General features: G+C 35.8%; 1 protein-coding gene across 2 annotated transcripts in view; it reads left to right on the top strand.

Moving 5' to 3' along the window:
- Nucleotides 1-19939, top strand: part of LOC126249708 (protein Wnt-16-like) — an 879813-nt gene extending 859874 nt beyond the window's left edge. For both annotated transcript variants that reach the window (XM_049951388.1, XM_049951387.1), the window contains exon 7: nt 18557-19939. In XM_049951388.1, the coding sequence (XP_049807345.1) occupies nt 18557-18658 (102 nt within the window). In that variant the 3' untranslated portion in view covers nt 18659-19939. The remainder of the gene's footprint in view (nt 1-18556) is intronic.
- Nucleotides 19940-22108: the final 2169 nt, after the last annotated feature.

Raw genomic sequence — 22108 nt, 5'->3', positions numbered from 1 at the left:
ACATCATCTGGTCTAGTCCCACAGACATTCTCCTTCTGCAAATGGATATCATACATTTTCAGTTACAGTGACACCACATCTTGATCACTTATACAATCACCATACAACAATTTCCTAATCATCCACCTTATTAAATTCTTTTTTCATACAGTGGGTTACAAAATTCATTGCCAGGAACATGTGTTTTTATGGTGGAGCTGATAGCCATTAAAACAGATTTACAATTTATTTAACAAACCTCCCATTATTGATCAGTGCTAGTCTTGTCACCCTGTGATATCTGCTATTCATGATATTCTCTCTGACCTTAGCCATACTACCTGCTCAGTTGTCTTTCACTGGGTCCAAATTTATGTGCGTATCCCAGAGAATGAACTGGGCAGCCATTTGACTAGAAGCAATTACCTGTCCAGTCACCTCTGACAATCCCAGGCATGGACTTACAGGTGCGTTTAAGACCTCTACTCTTTTGGATATGGAACACCATCTGGTGGGCTATTGCCCTCTCTAATGAACTACACTCTATCAAGGAGACTGTAGCTGCATGGCAACCCTTCTTCCATTCCTCCCAGATGGAACCACTGTCCTATGTCACCTCCACATCAGTCACACCAGATTAACACATAGTTTTGTCTTATGTAATGAAACACCTCCACATTGTGGTTCATGAGCCTTATAGCTCACATCTGGTGAAATGCCACCTTCTTCCGGATCTCTAAATCAAGAATTTTGCCTCTAATGTTAGCAAACAATGTATGGGAAGTTAAGTTGTTCCTTGTTTCCACAAAGAATGTGATTCATATTCTCATATCTAATGGTTTAAACTGCTTTATTTATCTATTTTCTGGGATAGAGGGGGGAGGGGGCAATGTATAGGCTTTATGGTGCCTCACTGCACAAGCTGGAATTGGGCATCCTCAACACTATTTACTCCATTAGCCACACTGTTCATCCCTCTTGTACTCTACTTTTAATTTTTGATGATGTTAGCCCATATATCTGTAGCACTCTATATTACTCTTTTAGAAATGCACCTTTGCAGAGCATCCTAAGGAAGACCAGGTCTTACGGATTCTTTGTACCTTATCTTAACTGATGACAAAGGACAACTGAAAAGGCTTTTTTGATTCCATCAAGAGAAGGTGTTAACACTTTGACTATATCAGGTTAGGGGCAAGACAGTTGTGGGAGAGTGGTCTCCCATTACATGCTGAGCCATAGAGGACACTCAACAGCACTTACTTGCTCACCAACCTGACTATTCCCTTCACCTTATTTTGCTGTTTCAGTCCCACCAATGTCCATTATATATTTAGCATTTTCAATATTATGGTCCTCCAGAATAGGATTTTCACTCTGCAGTGGAGTGTGCAGTGATATGAAAATTCCTGTAAATTGCATGTATTTGCTATTAACATTTTTTTTGTTTTTTTTTTTTTTGGCCTTTATGCAGAAACTCATATCAGGTACCAGCAGACATGTCATCAGTTACAAGATAACTTGTAGATGGCTGTCAGTGTATTAAAAGTTACCCATTTGTGCAAAAGTATTAAATACTGGTAACCAGCTTTATTTTGAAGGACAGATGATTTACAGCTTTCAAATACGTTTCAAAATTCATAATTTGGTCATGTTAACTTATTCTTCTTTTGTTTCTTGATAGAGCTACATCATAATTGTTAATTAAGTACACCATATAGTGTTTTTCATTAATAATTAATTTGGCTCAATATGGTAACACTAAATGGATAATATTGATTTTGATGTATATGATCATGTTTGGCACATGCTGTAATTATTACACTACTGGTCATTAAAATTGCTACACCAAGAAGAAATGCAGATGATAAACGGGTATTCATTGGACAAATACATTATACTAGAACTGACATGTGATTACATTTTCACGCTATTTGGGTGCATAGATCCTGAGAAATCAGTACCCTGTACAACCACCTCTGGCCATAATAATGGCCTTGATACACCTGGGCATTGAGTCAAACAGAGCTGTACAGGTACAGCTACCCATGCAGTTTCAAAATGATACCACAGTTCATCAAGAGTAATGACTGACGTATTGTGACTAGCCAATTGCTCGGCCACCATTGACCAGACGTTTTCAGTTAGTGAGAGATCTGGAGAATGTGCTGTCCAGGGCAGCATTCGAACATTTTCTGTATCCAGAATGGACCGTACAGGACTTGCAACCTGCAGTCATGCATTATCCTGCTGAAATGTAGGGTTTTGCAGGGATCGAATGAAGGGTAGAGCCACAGGTCGTAACACATCTGAAATGTAATATCCACTGTTCAAAGTGCTGTCAATGCGAACAAGAGGTGACCGAGACAGGTAACCAATGGCACCCCATACCGTCACACTTGGTGATACGCCAGTATGGCGATGACGAATACACGCTTCTAATGTGCATTCACCACGATGTCGCCAAACATGGATACGACCATCATGATGCTGTAAACAGAACCTGGATTAATCCAAAAAAATGATGTTTTGCCATTCGTGCACCCAAGTTCATCGTTGAGTACACCATTGCAGGCACAGGCATAGGTGCAGGCATCAAGGGTAACCGCAGCCATGATCTCTGAGCTGATAGTCCATGCTGCTGCAAATGTCGTCGAACTGTTCGTGCAGATGGTTGTTGTCTTGCAAACATCCCAATCTGTTGACTCAGTGATTGAGACGTGGCTGCACGATCCGTTACAGCCATGCAGATAAGATGCTTGTCATCTCGACTGCTAGTGATACAAGGCTGTTGGGATCCAGCACAGCATTCTGTATTACCCTCCTGAACCCACCGATTCCATATTCTGCTAACAGTCATTGGATCTCGACCAACGCGAGCAGCAATGTTGCGATACGATAAACCGCAATCATGATAGGCTGCAATCTGACCTTTATCAAAGTCGGAAACGTGATGATAGGCATGTCTCCTTCTTACACGAGGCATCACAACAATGTTTCACCAGGCCACACCAGTCAACTGCTGTTAGTGTATGAAACATTGGTTGGAAACGTTCCTTATGTCAGCACGTTGTAGGTGTCGCCACTGGTGCCAACCTTGTGTGAATGCTCTGAAAAGCTAATCATTTGCATATCACAGCATCTTCTTCCTGTAGGTTAAATTTTGCATCTGTAGCACATCATCTTCGTGGTGTAGCAATTTTAATGGCCAGTAGTGTATTAGTTTTAAAGCATGAATTTGCCCTGTTGCTTGAAACTCGTAGCGCGCGCACACACACACACACACACACACACACACACGGTGTCTGCTCTTTCAGACATGTCTGAAATACCGGACACCATTTTTGCTCCAGCAGCCACTATGCATTAATACACAAAGGAATTACAGACCTCGGCTGTGTGTGGGCATTGACTCAACTCAGTGGGGGAGTCAGGTGCAAATTTCCAACTTCTCTCATTGATTTCAATTATAACCTGCTTGCAGCAAAGGTCTGTAATTCCTTTGTATATTAAACAGATAAAATGGTAGATCATTATTCTAGATCAAGGATGGTGTTAGACCTAATTAAATTTGGAGGCCGCTAATTATTATTTACCTTGTACAGGAAGTTATTGTGACTTTGTGAATATCTTCAACAGTGTGGTGTAACTTGCTACTTATTGTTTCTTAGGTAGGAAGTGAAGCAGTCTTGTGTTGAACCATGTGTTCCATAAAAATGTAAGATTTTTAATAGAAAATCATAGAAATGTTAAAATGTCTTTCATGTGGCACAGAAGATGCCAACTGGAAGTATTGCATTAGTTCAAAATTATTTTTTACTCATTGAATGTATAAATATTTTCCCCAGTGGAGCAGAAATTCTGAAATGTGGTATGTCATTGGCTAAGTATCCCATACTGCCCTTGTATGTGCAAGCCTGGAACATTTTATCTCATCAGATAGTGTGGTTGAGAGAGAGAGTGAGTTATTGATGTTTATTGAATCATCCTTCTTATAGGGAGGCATCACAATGGCATATATTAATCTGAAATAAAATAAATTCACTGGAATGAAATGAATGCAGTCAGTGTAAATGAAATCAATCACAATGCAATGACATGAAATGATATTAACAAAAGCTGGTCAGAAAAGCTAAACCTGCAATATAATAAATGTGACATGACAAACTTTGTGCTAGATTGCAACTCAGATCTTCAGACATGAGCCTTTACTATCAAGCTATTACAGCTTGCAATCAGCACTGGATTAGATTTTCATTGACATTCATCTTTCCTTCTGTTACTCAGGAGTACGGGAGAAAACGATGGGGTATTGATTTGGTGAAGGACCCTGGTTCACCCTGTCATACAGATATACAACAGTTGAATTAAATCCACTGAAGTGAAATTAATAGATGAAAACATCTATGATAATGTAAACTTTAGTTTGATCTAAGAGGATGCTTAAAAAGCCTAATGGTTAATGATATTGTTCATGTTCAAATACCAACCTGCACAAGTTTTCATTTGTCATATATTGATGTATTTATCTGTCTGTGAAAATGTCATGAATTAATTATGTAGAGGAAGACTGATTGGTTGCTTGAGGGTTTAAAGGACTGAACAGCCAGGTCATCAGTCTCTTGTTCATGTGACAGTCCATCTGGATTTAGTGACATCAGTCAGAATTCTGATCAAACTGTGGTAGTATCTAGCACTAGTAAAAATGAAGCATCAAAAGCAGTATTGATGCCAAAGATAGGAAATGATTAGAGATAAAAATATATGGATCAGGTGTGTCTGGAGGCCAGAGAGCAAATGTGGACCATAGGGGGCTCATCTGCAGTGAGGGTAACCTCCTGCACATCTTTGGAAAGGCTAAGACAGTAATGGAATAAATAATTCCTTCTGGTTGTGTGGAGAGGAGGTCCATAAGAAACTTTGTGGTAGATTAAAACTGTGTGCCAGACCAAGACTCAAACTTGCGAACTTTTGTGAAGTTTGGAAGGCAGGAGATGAGGTACTGGCAGAACTGAAGCTGTGAGGATGGGTTGTGAGTCATGCTTGGGTAGCTCAGACGGAAGAGCACTTGCCTGCGAAAGGCAAAGTCCTGAGTTCAAGTCTCGGTCTGGCACACAGTTTTAATCTACCAGGAAGTTTCACATCAGTGCACACACTGCAGTGGAGTGTGCACTGCAGTGGAGTATGCACTGATGTGAAACATCAGGAACAAGTATGCTAAATCATCTGGGCATAATGGAACAGAATTTTTATTTTCATAATTGGAATAATCTAACAAAAAAATCCATACAAAAGTTCATACAATTATTTTAGCTTTGGATGTAAAATGTATACTTTGTGTCATTAATGGTAATTAAAATAAAGTTTTTTATTGATTGTATGTCTTGAAGCATTCTTCCATGCAAAGATCCAGCTTTTCTTTACAAATAAGACAAAAATACCATGACTCATGGCATTTCTTTTGTTGTGTACACACTTTACAGAGGTTTTTTTTTTTTTTCTAAATAATAAAAGCTGCCATCAGTCATGATTTTCTTTGCAATGTCTGCCGTCCTATCCCCAATCAATGCTTGAATAATTTTTTCTCTGAAAGCTAGAGACTTGATACTCCTGCCTGCTTATTGATTATAAAAGCACTGAACATTCTGCAGACAAATTTGCATTACATGTAGAGCAAGCTTTTATGGCCATTTAATAGTTTTTTCCAGTGCTGAATAACATAACAGCACTTGATCTGACTCATGCCATTGTCGTAGTCTCTGACTATGTCTGATTTCAAGGCAACTTCACCATTTCTATGGTGAACTTCCACCATTTTGCCATGTTGCATATTAGAAATGGTCATGACTTCCCTTTTTTTCTTCCATTTACAAACCAAATCATTGTCATTTCTTTTCCATGCCAACTGACCTTTTTTTGATTTCATAATAACTAATAATTTTGAGTTTTTCGTTCTTTTTTTATGTAATGTTCCACACACATAGGTTTTGTAAGTCAACAAAAATTTTGTAAGTGATATGGAATTATAAAAATTATCCATACATAGCACATATCCTTCATTAAAGAAAGCTTCCATCAGGTGTAAAACAATGTCAGATGCATGACCCATCTCAATCTTCTTCTGTGACTTGCTACAGTAGATTTTTATTTTGTGAAATACACCATTAGATTCCTAGAGTTCCAAAAGTTGTATACCATTCTTGTGTTTGTTTTTTTTTTGCTATGCAGCCTGAAAAACAGGTAGCTGGACCACAAAACCATTGATTTGTCAATGCAGAGATTCTGGTCAGGACTGTAATTATTGAGCATGATACTACTGAAATGGAATAAAAATGGTCTAATTTTGTAGAGTTGGTCATTAGATTGCATTGAGTGGTATGACAAGTGTAAATATCTCAGTAACAGCAGAAATCTGTTTCTACTCATAACAGATCTCCAGAATGTGGCATTGTAAAAAGGAAGTGTACTGCAGTAACATTCTGTTAATGGAAAGCAATAAGGTCTCATGTGCGGCATGTAATCTGCTCCTCCCTCACATCATTTTATTTGCTGATTGTCACTGAATTTACAATAAATTCTCTTAATAAACTTTGAGAGGAGCAAGATTTACAATAAACTTTTTTACTTCACCTCAACAGGAAGGGGAAGGGTAAATTGGCTGGGGAAATAGCATGAAAGTTAAAGGGGGGAGGCACTATCATGAGTGGTAAAATACCAGTGGTTATAGGGTTCAGAAAAGACCCTTTTTTAGGGTAGGGAGGACAGAAAGAAAGCAAATTTTAAGAGAGGTTAGAACTGAGACAAATCTTCAGTTTGAGAAAGAAATCAAAAAACATAATTCCAGCTTATTACATCAGCATAAACAGCCATTCGTTAAGAATTTTCAACTGTCAGCAGATATTTTAACTCCACCCAATCTTAACTCAGTCAATGAGAAATGTCAGCTATCTTTATTGCATCAAAATATTCGAGGACTGAGAAATAAAATTAATGAATTAACTATCTGCGTAGATGAATTAGAGTCTTCAAACCCAGCTGACATAATTTGCCTCTCTGAACATCATGTGACCACTGGTATAGAACTTTTAAGTGTTACAGGGTTTAGGTTAGCATCTCACTTTTGTAGATCAGAAATGGAGAAAGGAGGAGTTGCCACATTCATCAGGAACTGTCATAAATTTAAGAACATAGACATTCATAAATTTTGCCTAGAACAGCATATGGAAGCATGTGCAACAGAATTAGAATTTCACAAAAAATCCTTCATAATATTAAGTGTATATCGAGCACCTGCAGGTAACTTTAATCTGTTTGTCAACCACCTTGAAGCTGTACTGGCCCATTTAACAACCAAAAACAAAGAAATAGTGGTTGCTGGTGATTTCAATGTAGATTTCCTTAAAGACTCTCCCAATAAGAACTTGTTTGAGTTAGTAACACTATCATTCAACTTAATTCCCACAGTAAAGTTCCCCACTAGGATAGCCACTTGCTCACAAACAGCCATTGATAATATCTTTATAGAAAAGTCCAATGAACAAAATTATATTACAAAACCAATAGTCAATGGCCTCTCAGACCATGACATGCAGTTTCTTCTGTTAAATGTTAATACTGAACAGGATATAAAATCTGTTAAATCTGAGCTCAAAAGGGTAATCAGTAAGCCAAAAATTGATTATTTTAGGACACTCCTCAGAGACATTCACTGGACTGATGTTTACAGCGTTCATGGCATGAATGAAAAATATAACATTTTTGCTAATAAAGTGCTTACCTTATTCGAACACTGCTTTCCCCCAAAACTTACCGAGGTTAGAGCAAAGTCTACAAAGAAGCCATGGATTACTCGAGGAATAGGGGTATCTTGTAAAACAAAAAGAAAACTGTATCTGTCACTCCGAAACATTTCCAATGTTGATGCTATAGCACATTATAAGAAATACTGCAAAATATTAAAGACTGTAATACGGATGTCAAAGCAAATATATTACAAGGAAAAGATAGTCATATCAGATAACAAAATAAAGACAATATGGGATATAGTGAAGGAGGAGATCGGTAGAACCAGGCATGAAGAGGAACAAATAGCATTAAGAGTAAATGATACATTGGTGACAGATGTGTATAGTGTTGCAGAACTTTTTAACAAACATTTTATAACTGTTACTGACAAGATGGGGTTGTCAGGTTCGGTAGATGCTGCTATGGATTACCTTAGACCAGACATTTCAAGTAACTTCCTTAATATGAATTTGACCCTCACTACCCCAACAGAAATAATGTCCATCATAAAATCTTTAAAATCAAAAACATCTAGTGGGTATGATGAAATATCAACAAAGTTAATTAAAGAATGTGATTCTGAGCTAAGTAACATATTAAGCTATCTGTGTAACCAGCCGTTTATTAGTGGAATATTTCCTGAATGGCTGAAATATGCTGAAGTTAAGCCACTGTTTAAGAAGGGAGATAAAGAAATAGCATCAAATTTCCGTCCAATCTCACTGTTGCCAGCATTCTCAAAAATTTTCGAAAAAGTAATGTACAGTCGTCTTTATAACCATCTTATCTCAAATAACATACTGTCAAAGTCACAGTTTGGATTTCTAAAAGGTTCTGATATTGAGAAGGCTATCTACACTTACAGTGAAAATGTGCTTAATTCATTAGACAAAAAATTGCAGGCAACTGGTATATTTTGTGATCTGTCAAAGGCATTTGACTGTGTAAATCACAATATCCTTTTAAGTAAACTAGAATATTATAGTATAACAGGAAATGCTGCAAAATGGTTCAAATCTTATATCTCTGGCAGGAAACAAAGGGTGTTATTAGGAAAGAGACATGTATCAAGCTATCAGGCCTCATCCAACTGGGAACTAATTACATGTGGGGTCCCACAAGGTTCCATTTTGGGGCCCTTACTATTTCTTGTGTATATCAATGACCTTTCATCAGTAACATTACCAGATGCCAAGTTTGTTTTGTTTGCCGATGACACAAACATTGCAATAAATAGCAAGTCAAATGTAGTCTTAGAAAGATCAGCCAATAAAATATTTGTGGACATTAATCACTGGTTCCTAGCCAATTCTTTGTCACTAAACTTTGAAAAAACACACTACATGCAGTTCAGAACTTGTAAGGGGTGTCCCAAGAGTATATGTCTAACATACGATGACAAGAAGGTAGAAGAAGTGGACAGTGTTAAATTCTTGGGATTACAGCTTGATAATAAATTCAACTGGGAGGAGCACACCACAGAACTGCTGAAGCGTCTTAACAAATCTCTGTTTGCAATGCGAATTTTGTCAGACATAGGGGATATAAAAATGAAAAAGCTGGCATACTATGCTTACTTTCATTCCATAATGTCATATGGGATTATTTTTTGGGGTAATTCATCAAGCCAAGCTAAAGTTTTCCGGGCACAAAAACGTGCAGTGAGAGTTATATGTGGTGTGAACTCAAGAACATCCTGCAGAAGCCTGTTTAGGGAACTAGGGATACTAACTACTGCTTCCCAATATATTTATTCCTTAATGAAATTTGTCATTAAAAATATATCACTTTTTCAAACCAACAGCTCAATTCATGGAATCAATACTAGAAATAAGAATAATCTTCACAAGGATTTAAATTCACTTAGTCTTGTACAAAAAGGTGTGCATTATTCAGGAACACACATTTTCAATAACTTGCCAGCAGCCATAAAAATCTTAACAACCAATGAAATTCAGTTTAAGAGAAGCCTAAAGGATTTATTGGTGGCCAACTCCTTCTACTCCATTGATGAATTTCTTAGTAAAACCAACTGATTTGTATATAAGTACAACATAACTTCTGCACAATTTCAGTGCAGTAATGTGTTCATTGAAAATTTGTGTGTGTGTGTGTGTGTGTGTGTGTGTGTGTGTGTGTGTGTGTGTTAGTATAATCTAACTTCTGCACCATTTCAGTGCAGTAATGTGTTCATTGTAAATAAGTATTACAGTAGTTGTATTACCTTATAAATAAATAAAAAACTTTTTTATTTTAAATTCAGTGCATTAGTATTTGTAAAATTACTCTTAGTGTTCATTAAAAAATGACGATCATTCCACTTGGGACCTGTGGAATGGTACATTAGCTTATTTGTTTTAATTGTAAATATTTGTCATGTATTGTTGTTTTTCTGACATGTTCCACATCCTGGAGGACCTCCTCACTACGGATCAATTGGAATGAAAGTAAATCTAATCTAATCTAATCTAAACTTATCTTCTTCTCTCAAAGTTGGCTCCAGTTCTTCATGTCCAGGAGTTGATTCTTGAAGCTGAAATTTTTTGATGTTATAGGTTCTCATGGTTCCAACTGACATGATAACTACTGAAGAATTCCTGTTTTTATGTTGATTTTTATTCTTTCACATTTTTCTAGATCACTCTGTCTTTACAATTTTCACTACAAAATCGAAAATTACATTGTTATTGTCAAACATAAAAAATGTGTTCAATCACATCAGAGGCATGCTCACTACCAATCCATTCTGCAGACCTAACAATATTCCAAAGACTTTACAAACTTTCTTGACAAATGACTTTTTTTTAAATCTATACCATTATTTTATAAATGAATCCAGAAATAAATTTAACAAATATCATCAAATTGCACAATTAATAAGAGGAATTTTAAATGTGCCAGATATTTCATGATTTCAAATGTATCTAAAAGAAAAGTAATTTTAACTTTACATGTAGAGTTAGTACACATTGATTGTAACAACGAAAATAAAGTAATTTCTTTTTATGGGTAACAGTCTGAAATACACATCATCTTGTACAAAATCATTTGAAATTTTTTTAGAAGAACAGCTGAGATAATATTAAGTTGTTTAAAAAGTGGAAAGTATTTTTGGTATTGATAACCTCTGTTGAAGAAAAGTAATGCTAGAGGAGGATGTCCCTTTACAGACAACAGCCACAGAAATACTTTCAGTTCTACAACATCTGCATCCCTCCATCTTGAGAGCCTTGATGACCCTCTCCTCCCACATTTCTCTGCTTCCTGGCCCACATAAAGATTTGTTTCATCAAACAATGACATTAGGGACTCTTTGGGGAAAAAAATAAATCAACAAGTGCACTGATGCCAAAATTTTCTGAGTCTAATGCCAATCCAACATCCTCGTTGAACTCAAATACTGGCGGGTCTTGAGGAATGTCACTCCACTCATCACTGTTATTTGAACTGCTGCTATTGGACCAACCTGTTCATCTTCTTCATTGCATTCACTGTTGCCTGCATCTGAAACCTCACTTGAATGCTCACATGTAGATGGTTTGTGGAGACTTCCACCACCTGAGATTTGATTCATAAACTCTTCCCATTCTAAATCATTCATGTTAGCTAGCTGTTCATGTTTTACATCACTCAGTTTCCTGTTATTACTAGCCATTTCATGAGACAAATTGATTACAGATAATGATAAATGTCACTGAACCATGTACAATGAAGACTGGACAACTACTGATGCAGTTACAACAAAGATCTGGTTCATATTCTCATACATGCTTCAAAATACAGAAGCTGGTGACTGATTGTTGACAATAAGTTATCCTATAGTTGCCACGTGAACTGAACTTTCTATTTTGTACACAAACTATGGGATAACTCACAGGCTCCATTTTCCTACCAATAAAAACTTTATTTTATACAGATGGACTACAAATGAGATACTTATTCACTACATACAACCGTCTTAATATGGCTTCTGGGGGCAGTTTACTCATTTTGGCTGCAGTAGTCAATGTGTCACACTTTGTGAAAACATTGCTCATACAGATTTTTTCTTCAAAAAATAACCCACCTTCAGTTAATGTAGGGCTCTAACAATGAGTTATTAACAAGGTAGAAAACACTCATTTACTGGCTGAACATAATAATAAAAACTTAAAGTGCAAAAGGCATATTAAAACCTTAAGGCTTGTACATTTTCTCCATAAGAATGACTGACCAGCTCTAAGACATAAAAATCAGTAAATTACAATTTTTGCACACAAATTTTGTAGACATCGTTAAGGATTATATTTTGGGGCTACATCTGACTTAAGTGGAAAGTGCACATTGTTTTACAAAAGACATGCACATGTTACAGGTATCTGTTCAAGCAGTTGGGAATATTAACAACAGAGGCAAGATGCTCTTTATGGCAAGTTGAAAAAGGGAGTTATATAAGTGCATATGATAAACCCTTTCCCTCAAAAATATTACTCTTCTTCATACCTCCTCTGTGTTAGCAAGGATGACAAAAGCACATAGGTCATGAATCCATAGTTTTGAGGCTGTAAGAAACACTTTTATTTATTTAGTTATTATCTTTTTATGCATATAGTCAGCGACTGGTGACGTTTGCAAATGTCATAGCATTTTTATACAATTTTTTTACAAACAGTAGGAATTTGCAATTCATGTGTGCAAGAAGCCACTTACAGGTGATGCACTTGGCAATATATGGTACAGAACTTTATAATGCAACATACAGCTGTTACATAGTATAGGTATTTGCATTTACAGTAAGTTGTTACAAAAATAATATATATTACAATCACTTCAGAATAGTACATCATATAGATAGAAGAGTTAAGCCCACATTTAAGAATTGCTACATTTTAATATCAGTATTCTTTCAGTGATTACAAACATTTGAGAGTTAAGAATGATTTTAATTCCCTTTTGAATACTTTACCTCTGTGGCATCTTACAGCACTTAGCAGTTTGTTAAACCATATCTGGCCATTAATCCAAGGAGTATGATCTGTTGTCTTTAGTTTAGTTCTCTTTCTGAAGAAGCAATCTTTTTGTCTTGTGTTATGGGTATGCACATCAGAGGACTTAGCTTCATTATTTTTATGGTCCACAAAGAATGTTATTAATTTGTAAAGATACAAAGAATATACTGTTAGATATTTATGTTGTACATAGGTTTCCCTACATGAATCTCTGTATCCTAGTCGATGCATGGTCCTGATTGCTCTTTTCTGCAGTGTTAGGATTCTGTTCATGTGACTATTAGCAGCACACCCCAATACCTGTATTCCATAATGAATATATACAAATATTGTCACCTAATAAGCAGTTTTTAATGTTTGTTCAGAGACTAATTTTGATAGTTTGCTAATTAAGTGCAGTGAACTGCTGATTTTATTGCATACAAAAGTGATACGGTCTACCCATCTAAGATTTTTGTCTAGGTATATCCCCAAAAATTTACATTTGTCAGTGCCTACTTTTTTGATGTCACTTATATTATCAATACAGGTTTGGTATCAATCACGAAATTTAAATGGTATAAGCTGGGATTTGCTAATATTGACTTTTAGACCTTGATCATGGAAGTAAGTAGTTATTTGACTTAAGCCATCAGGTTGCAGCCAATGTCAAGTCATTAGTTTCTTTGCAAAAGAACAAAAGTGAGGTATCATCTGCATTACTTACTAATTGGTAGAACAGAGGTGCCTTTAAATCATTAATGTAGACCAGGAAAAGGAAAGGGCGCAATATGGAGCCCTGAGGTACACCTGATTTTACTGTTTCATAGCTGGATTGGAAATGTTTGATCTGATCATTAATTTCATAACTCAGTTTTGTACACTGCCTATGACTGGTTAGATAAGTGATCAGTAGTTGTATGGATGTGGCATTTACATTATAAGTTACTAATTTGCTTAGTAGTAGCTCATGGTTCACTGAGTCAAATGCTTTAGTAAGGTCTAGAAATATCTGTGCTGTCTGCATTCCCTCATCCAGAGCATCATACACCTTGTGGAGATATTTGGTAATTGCTGTAATGGTACTGTGATGCTTTCTAAAGCCATGCTGTGTTTCTGCTAGTAAATTGTTCTTTGAAAAATAATCAATAAGTTGTGTCAACAAAACAATTTCAAATATTTTACCAAAAATTGGTATTAGTGATATGGCCCTGAAGTTTGATAGCTCTTCTTTTGATCCTTTTTTATGCACAGGTTTAACTGTACTTTTCTTCAATGAATTTGGAAATGTGTGCTCCCTTATACTACTGTTGATTATATGGGTAACTATTTTTTAATTATAATACTACTCAGTCCATCCCAGCCAAATGAGGTCTTATTCTTTAAGTTATTTATTATTTTTCCTATTTCCTCCACACTTACTTCCTTAAATTCAAAAGCAGTTTCCATCCTTGGGTAAGGCTTTACCATCCAAGTCAGACCTGTGTTATTAACTGGATTCACAGCTGAAGACATAAAACATTCATTAAATATATTGCAGATATTATCTGGCTCATTAGTATAGTTTCCTTCATATTAGATTCTGTCAATTTGAGCATCTAACTGATGGGTGGCTGTGTGATATCTATTTATTATATTCCATGAAGTCTACCCTATATTTGTTGACTGAGCTAGTTCCATACCTACGATCTGTTTTCTTAAATTTGAGAGCTGTTCCTGAAATTGTTTTTTAGCTTCATTGTGCTTATCCTTAAATATTCGCAATTTAGTTGACTTATGTAGCATACTTAGATCCTCGATATTTTGCCTGAGTTTAATCATGTAAGCTGGAAGAGTCAATCTGGTGTTTTTTACATTTTGGTTGTGAGTTACTACTTTCTTAATTTCTTTCACTGGGAAGCAAAAATTAAGATATTGTACAATATCATAAAATTTGGCCCATTTGTAGTCGGACCCTTTTTGCTGAAGAACTAATTGCCATTCCTCAGATGCTAGTTTACTTTTAAAAGCATTAATGTTTCTCTCTTTAAGCATTCTTTGATGTTCTACGACCTGAGTACTTTCTTGGATGCTTGTGTGTTCATAGTCTACAAATTGACATTTGTGGTCTGAGTAGTGGAAGTCCACATTCCAGCGTCTAATACTATCTTTTACCTCTTTACTTAGTATTATGTAGTCCATTCTACTAGAAGTAGACTGAGTTACTCTTGTATCTGAATTTACTGCAGTTGTAAGATTATAGGAGTTAAGGGTATCTATTAGCCTGCTGTTATGGTTATTGCAAGATGTTGCCTCTATATTCAAGTCACCAAGTATTGTTACCTCGTTTGGGTCACAGTGTCCCACTATTCTACTGAAAATATCTATGAAACACCCTACCTCTGATTTTAGTGAGGAAATGTTGTTTTAGAAATGATTAAGTTTCCAATTAGCTTGTTTACAGGGGATGCCACTCACTTTTTATTAGTAGAACATGAGAAACAGCACAATTACATTCCTTTTTAGAGTCACAAATGGCTTTTATTTTTCAGTGAATTAATGAACTGCATGTTTCCATAATTAGCATCACTCAACTATATGTTCAAATAACCATACATTGCTAATAAAGTCTTAACTAACCTTGACCATGGCAGACTTCATGTTTGTCTTCAGACACTGCCAAATCAGCTCACTAAGTATTAACTGATACCGTCCTCCGAGACTGCCGAATGAGCTCTCATCTTACAGCTGAACCACTTCGCCCACCATCTAAGTTAGGCGCAATTCAAAAATCACTGCCTTTTTGTTTTGCAGTTGCTTATTATTCTGCTAGTTAATAATACTTGTGAAATAATGGAATGATAGCACATTATTGAGAGATCCTTTAATTTGAAATTCAAGTGAATACACTGTTTAATTTTTCAAATATTATTAATAGAAGATTATCATTTTGGTACACAACTTCTGAACACGGCAGCCAATTATGGAGAAGGACCACAATTTTGGTGGTCTTTCACATGATACTGAGCTGGGCTGATTTGGGGAGAAGACCAAACTGTGAGGTCATCGGTCTCATCTGATTAGGGAAGGAATTTGGCCGTGCCCTTTCAAAGGAACCATCCCAGCATTCACCGGAAGCGATTTAGGGACATCACGGAAAACTTAAATCAGGATGGCTGGATGCGGGAATGAACCGTCATCCTCCTGGATGCGAGTCCAGTTTGCTAACCACTGCACCACCTCACTCGGTGACATGATATCTGTGCCATATAAATCATCTGTCATCAGTACCTCACACCACATTACGTCATCTAGCCACAGCTACCTTCTCACCTGCTCCAAAAAGAGCTTCTTGTAGCCAAATAATATGGCTGCAAAGTCAGACATATTTCACCTTCTTTCATTGATAAAATTTTTTATCAACAGTTTGTTAAAGTTTGAAAGTAATGAAGATATTTACAAATAAAATACTAGGAGGAACAATGATCCATAACACCCTCTACTAAATCTAACACTGATGCTAAAAATAATAATAAGTAAAGCTAAAAAATTCTTTTATAGTGTGCCCATGGAACTAAAAGTGTCTTACAGAAAACATAATCATTTTCAGTTGCCAATTAAACCTATTTTTCCTTATACCACTGAATAAATCTTCAAGAGGAGTAAGCTGCCATCTGCAAACCCACTAATTGCTAAAACATACTCATTTAAATACATGTGTTATTAATTTTGTTCAGTTAACATTTTTCACATGATAATGTTTACCATAAATATAATCAATAGGACTCATAACTAAGTAAATCATTAATTAAATGTTAGGTAAAGGGTATGTAAATAATACCAGTGGTATGCAGGCTGCTTTAGTATCTCCTGTCATCTTTAAATATTATGTAGCCTTTGTTTTCACTGTTGTTTGCGACTGATGCATAGATATTTTGTTGTCAGCTGTGATATAACAATAATTAAAACCTGTCAAAATATTGTTACTCATCTATGAACTCGCTGGAAACCTGAAATTTGCGTAATATACATTATTCTAATTTCTGATCACTTTTTAATAGTCCATAGAAAATAGAAAAAGGCACATAGAACAAAAAAGAGAGACTGAGGAAAGGTGAGATGATCTTGCAAGTGTTTGAGAGCATGTGATAGGGGATAGCCAAAAATAAACAGACGAAAATAAATTAAACACATACAAATACAAAAATAAAAGTAAATAAATATGAAATAAGGCACACTATAAAATTACAAACTAACAAAATAGAGCATAATTTCTTCTTCTTCTTCTGCTTCTTCTTTTTCCTGGTCTTATCTCAAGTCTTCATGGGGTCAGTATGTTATTCTCACTCAGGCGATGTTAATGGCAGAAGATACCTGGATGTCCTTCCCGTTGCCACCCCTTCCACCAGGATGCAATGTGTGTAGCCCACCTGTCTGTCTCTAGTATTAGCCCATGTGAATGTATGAGAACATTTTTAAAATGTTGGAGAATAGTGTGACTGGAGCTGAATATGAGTACTAGCCCAGTATTAATGTATCTGGACCTGTGAAAGTGCCTAAAATATATATCCAGGCTGGCCAGTATATTGAGCCTCATCATTAATCAGCCAGGCAAATTTATTCTGGGCCCAGTGTGCTACGCAAACCCCAGAAGCATCATGCTGTGTACTTGGTCCTCTGGAGGGCTGACAAAATTGAGCAGACAGTGGAAAATATAAAATCAGGAATGGCAAAGAATATTATAAAGTTTTGAAGGGAAGGTGGAATGAAGGAGGTTACATGAATGAAGGATATAAAGACAGTGTAGAAAGAACAGGCACCTTTGTAAGAAATTTGAAGTGAGGCAGTTCATAAACCAAGAATCTGCAGAGTAGGAAGTTACTCTATGATAATCTGAAAAGCTTGCACTGGAAGAAAGTATCAGAATGATCAAATAGGTTCTGAAACTATGATGATGAAAAATTGTTTTAAAAGTTATTATCGAGTCTGACACAATGAAGGAGAATATTTCAGTTACATCATTCTAGGCACACAGAACTTTCATGAAACACTTACTGTTGATACTTTATTTTCTGCATCCTTCATAATTAATGCACTCACAGAAAATGATGCAGTGATTTCACATTAACAGTACAATATGGTAAAATTAAATTTCTGGTAAGTACAACACCAAAATTCTCTTGCATAAGAAATGTGTAATGTGCAAATGGAGGAAATATGAACTGAGTTAAATGCAAAAATTGTTCTACAAATTCAAGTTGAGCACTGTTGTCGACTTTGACTCTCTCTCTCTGCTTTTACCTGTTTTCATACAACAGTTATGGGTAACTTAAGATTCATCCCCTAAGTGGGCACCCTGTTTTTAAGAATATGAGTGGGCAGTAAACGGCACAGTTGCATCATATCCCAGGAAACTGCTTGTTTGATTATTAATTATCTCATAGTCAACTTCCTCATTGTAGGATTGAGCTACTAGCACATAATCTGGATTATTTCTCTGCATGGGATATAATTTTTTCTCCTTCAGCTCACTGTTTATTTTATATTACTACTGCTCACTTGGATGTATGACAACACAATTTATCACTGTGCTAGTTGAAACAATACTGAAGGAATATGTATGGGCTCACAATTGTGAAACAGCAATAGAATGGTGGAAACACTTTTATTTATGGCTGGTGCACTTTATACATAGGCTCACTGGCTCTGAGGTTAAATAGAGGCCCCAGATTTGATTTAGCTCGTGACTTAATTGTACATTGATGGTAAATGGTAAAATGTGCACAGATCTTTAACATTAAATAAGAGTAAATAACTGATGTCTTTTTCTTTTCACATGTTTATAGGTAATCAAACATGCAGAGAGATGCCAGTGCAAATTTGTATGGTGCTGCTACGTTAAGTGCAAGACTTGTGAAACTCAAGTTGATCGTCACACGTGCAAGTGATTTTTGTGTCGGACATGCATTAATGTGTGCCAACATTTTTCCTACAAGTATTTATTCATGTCATTAACTTTCTCCTATTGTAAATAGCACATAAATGATTTTAATTTTCTTCATCAGACTTTCTGTTGAAACTCGAATACCAAATGTAATATTAAAATCGACAACATTACATTATTTTAAGTAAATAATGTACATGCATTCAGTGTACATTCCATCATTTAAACTATGACTGACTGTTAACAGCTCATTTGTTATCTTGAACTCATCCTTGGTGTGTCACACACTGACTGTTCCTCCAGAAGGGCCACTTTAGCTTTGCTATTTGTGCAATACTCAGTTAAACATTTAATACTTTCACAAGAATACTGTTTATTCAAGAAGTTGATTGTGTAGTACAAGTACCAGTATTTGTTTAAGTTATTTTGCTGTATAGATTTTGTTTAAGTGTAAATAGATACATTATTTTTATTTTTTATTATTCCTAGTATTATTATTTTGTTACCTGTGAATTATTGTTATTTTCATTTGAAGTCTGGGTATCTCAACAACACATCTTCAACTGTGAGCAAAGATTTATTTTGTAGGAAGTACTTGTTTATCAGCAATAAGTTGCTTACAGTTTTGTCATATGTTGATAACTGCAACTATATGGTGTGAGCTGACCACATTCTGTTTGCCAGTTAAATTTTATCAACCTATTATTCTTTACAATGTTCACTTGAAGAAAAAAAGTGTAAATTAGGTATTAGCAGTGACTAATATAAGAAGGTGTTTTACTCATTGACGTCCATGTTGTCATGTATACAGAAATGGAACTTTCTTTTGCATACTTTGTGATCAGTTTTCTCTCACAAGTATTAAAAATATTATTTTGGCATAAAAAGGCTGCATTTTAACTGGTGTGTATGGCATTGTATGTTTATTGCAATAAGCCTGTGGATTCTCTACTTGTAACATACGGGAATTCTTGTAGTCTGAAGTGATAGCATTTACTGAACTGCACTATCAGAAATAGAAATGTGTGAAGTGTTATCACAGAGATACTTCCTGTTTGCATCACAGGTTCATGAAACCTCTTAGTTCAGTACTGGGTACTCTTTCTAAGGTAATAGTTTTATTTATTTATTAATTTATAACATCTTGTGTACACTGAAGTCATTAAGATGCACAAATTTAACTGGAATGAGTGCAGAGAAGAATTAGCTGTGACCTTGCTGGAAAAAAATCTCAAAGTTGGCCAGAAGCAATTTTAGGAAAACAATAAAAAACTTCATGTTTGAACTGTGTGAGTCCAATGTCACAACCACTGTGCCTTCCCTCACTTCCACCATTTTCCTCCTATTTTTTTACCTGACAATAACTGTGCAGATGTAAAAAATACACACCAAAACATAGATTAATAACAAAAATTCCTAATTGTGGAATCTATTGGGAAGGAGGTATGATGAGCTCATGAAATACACAAACACAGACCACTTTGTCAGAAAATATCATTCCTGGAATGTAAAGTCACACTGTTTGAAATATATTTTGTTTTTACATTGTTCCTAAGCAGTCTGATGCTGTTTCCATCTATATATTTGTTGTAGCTGTTAAAGTTGCTGTTCCTATGGGCTCCTAGTTATAAATTCTGTGTAGTAAAAAAAAGGGTATTTCAGTCATTTAATCAATACATCATCAGAAGCATCTGTAATTCTGTGTGAAACTTTTTCTACTTGCACGTAAACATATTTATTAACTGAAACTTCATGGCAGATTAAAACTGTATGCTGGACAGAGACTTGAACCTGGAACATTTGCCTTTCATCAACAAGTGCACTATATGAGCTATCCAAACATGGCCTGCCTTCATAGCTTTACTTCCATCAGTGTGTCGTATCTTACACTCCTAAATTGTGAGGTTGGGTCATCAGTCATGCTTGGGTACTTTAGTCACTAGAGCATTGCCTGTAAAAGGCAGTAGTCCTGGGTTTGAGTTTCAGTCCTGCCCTCAGTTTTAATTTGCCAGGAAGTTTCAAATCCGTGCACAATATGCTAAAAAGTGAAAATTCGTTTTGGATGATTTGTAACTGTTTGGAATTTATGTAGTTGCAGTGATATAGACACATAACATTTAAAAAAAAACTACCTGATAGACTGGAAATAATGAACAATTATGATAACTGACTGATTGGTAATATTTTAAAAATGATCTGCAATAGATCAGTGTTGAAAAAAGTATTATAACTAATAAGAATTCATACTGAGAGATGAAACTAGATGAATAGGTGCAGTACTTTCTCCAAGAAGAAAGGTAGCAGTGACAGATACGATATTAGTTTGAGATGAATAGGAAAAAGAGGTACCGCACATACTGCTAGCCAAACACTGAAGATAAAATTTCTCTTTAAGAATACTCTTAACACTTCCTCTTCTTGCTCAACAATTGTATTATACTCATTTTGTCAGCATTTATGACCTATAGGTGAGAACTACATCTAATTCTTAATCATCCAATATTTTGTATAATATTGAATTGCACACAATTCAGATCAGTGATAATATTTCAGTTTACGATGTTTCTGCTTATATTTAACGGTTGTGTGTGTGGGCCCAGTTTTGACGGTGAAATCAGAAGATCAGAAAGAAAGCTGATGTCAAAATTTAATATTCCTCAGAAAACAGGTAATCTATCAATTTGTTCGGTGTCCTACATCTAGCTAATTTTGGGTTGGAAATGGTATGGTACTGCTCCATTTTTCCAGAGAACTATACCTGTATGTAGGCTACTATTATGATGGGGGTCACCACTCCCAAAGGCAGTTTGAAGATACTCCCAGCTCCCCTTGGGGAGGAATCTATGTATACCTGAGATCTGTGCCTAGAATACATAGCAGGGTTGAGTGTGATTGAGTTTTTGAAGTGTTTGTGCATTGTGTGACAGTGGAAGGACCTGCAACTACACCTAATAATTACCTAAGTGAACATGCGAAACTGCCTAAAAGCCACATCCAAGTTGGCTAATGCATTGGCTCCTAGTGTTAATTGATGAGATGGATTTGATCCAAGGACAGCATGCCTCTCCATGTCCAAGAAGCAAGCACTTCAACATACTTGACTATCCATGTGGGCTACAGAACAGGTACTCTGAAAGAGAAATGAAATAAATTCTTGATACATTGAACTCTTTCACACCATTTTTTCAAAGTGTCATCAACTGGGAAAATGTTGTCTTGGTAGGTTTCAGTCACTTCATTTAAAATGTCATGGGACACATTATGCACTTTATTTTTCATATCCTTAAACTGTATAATATTTGTAAGTCCTTTATGATGTATTTCTATGAAATACATTATATTGTCAGTGTTCATTCTATGCATTGATATACCTGAAATCTTGTTCATCTCAATGAAAAAGGTTGCTAATGGAATTATCTGTAGATGATCTTGATGTTGAGGTAGAAGAAGACAT

This window comes from Schistocerca nitens, chromosome 3 (genome assembly GCF_023898315.1).
Source record: "Schistocerca nitens isolate TAMUIC-IGC-003100 chromosome 3, iqSchNite1.1, whole genome shotgun sequence".
In the NCBI taxonomy this organism is placed as follows: Eukaryota; Metazoa; Arthropoda; class Insecta; order Orthoptera; family Acrididae; genus Schistocerca; species Schistocerca nitens.
This window is presented reverse-complemented; position numbering and strand designations above follow the sequence as displayed.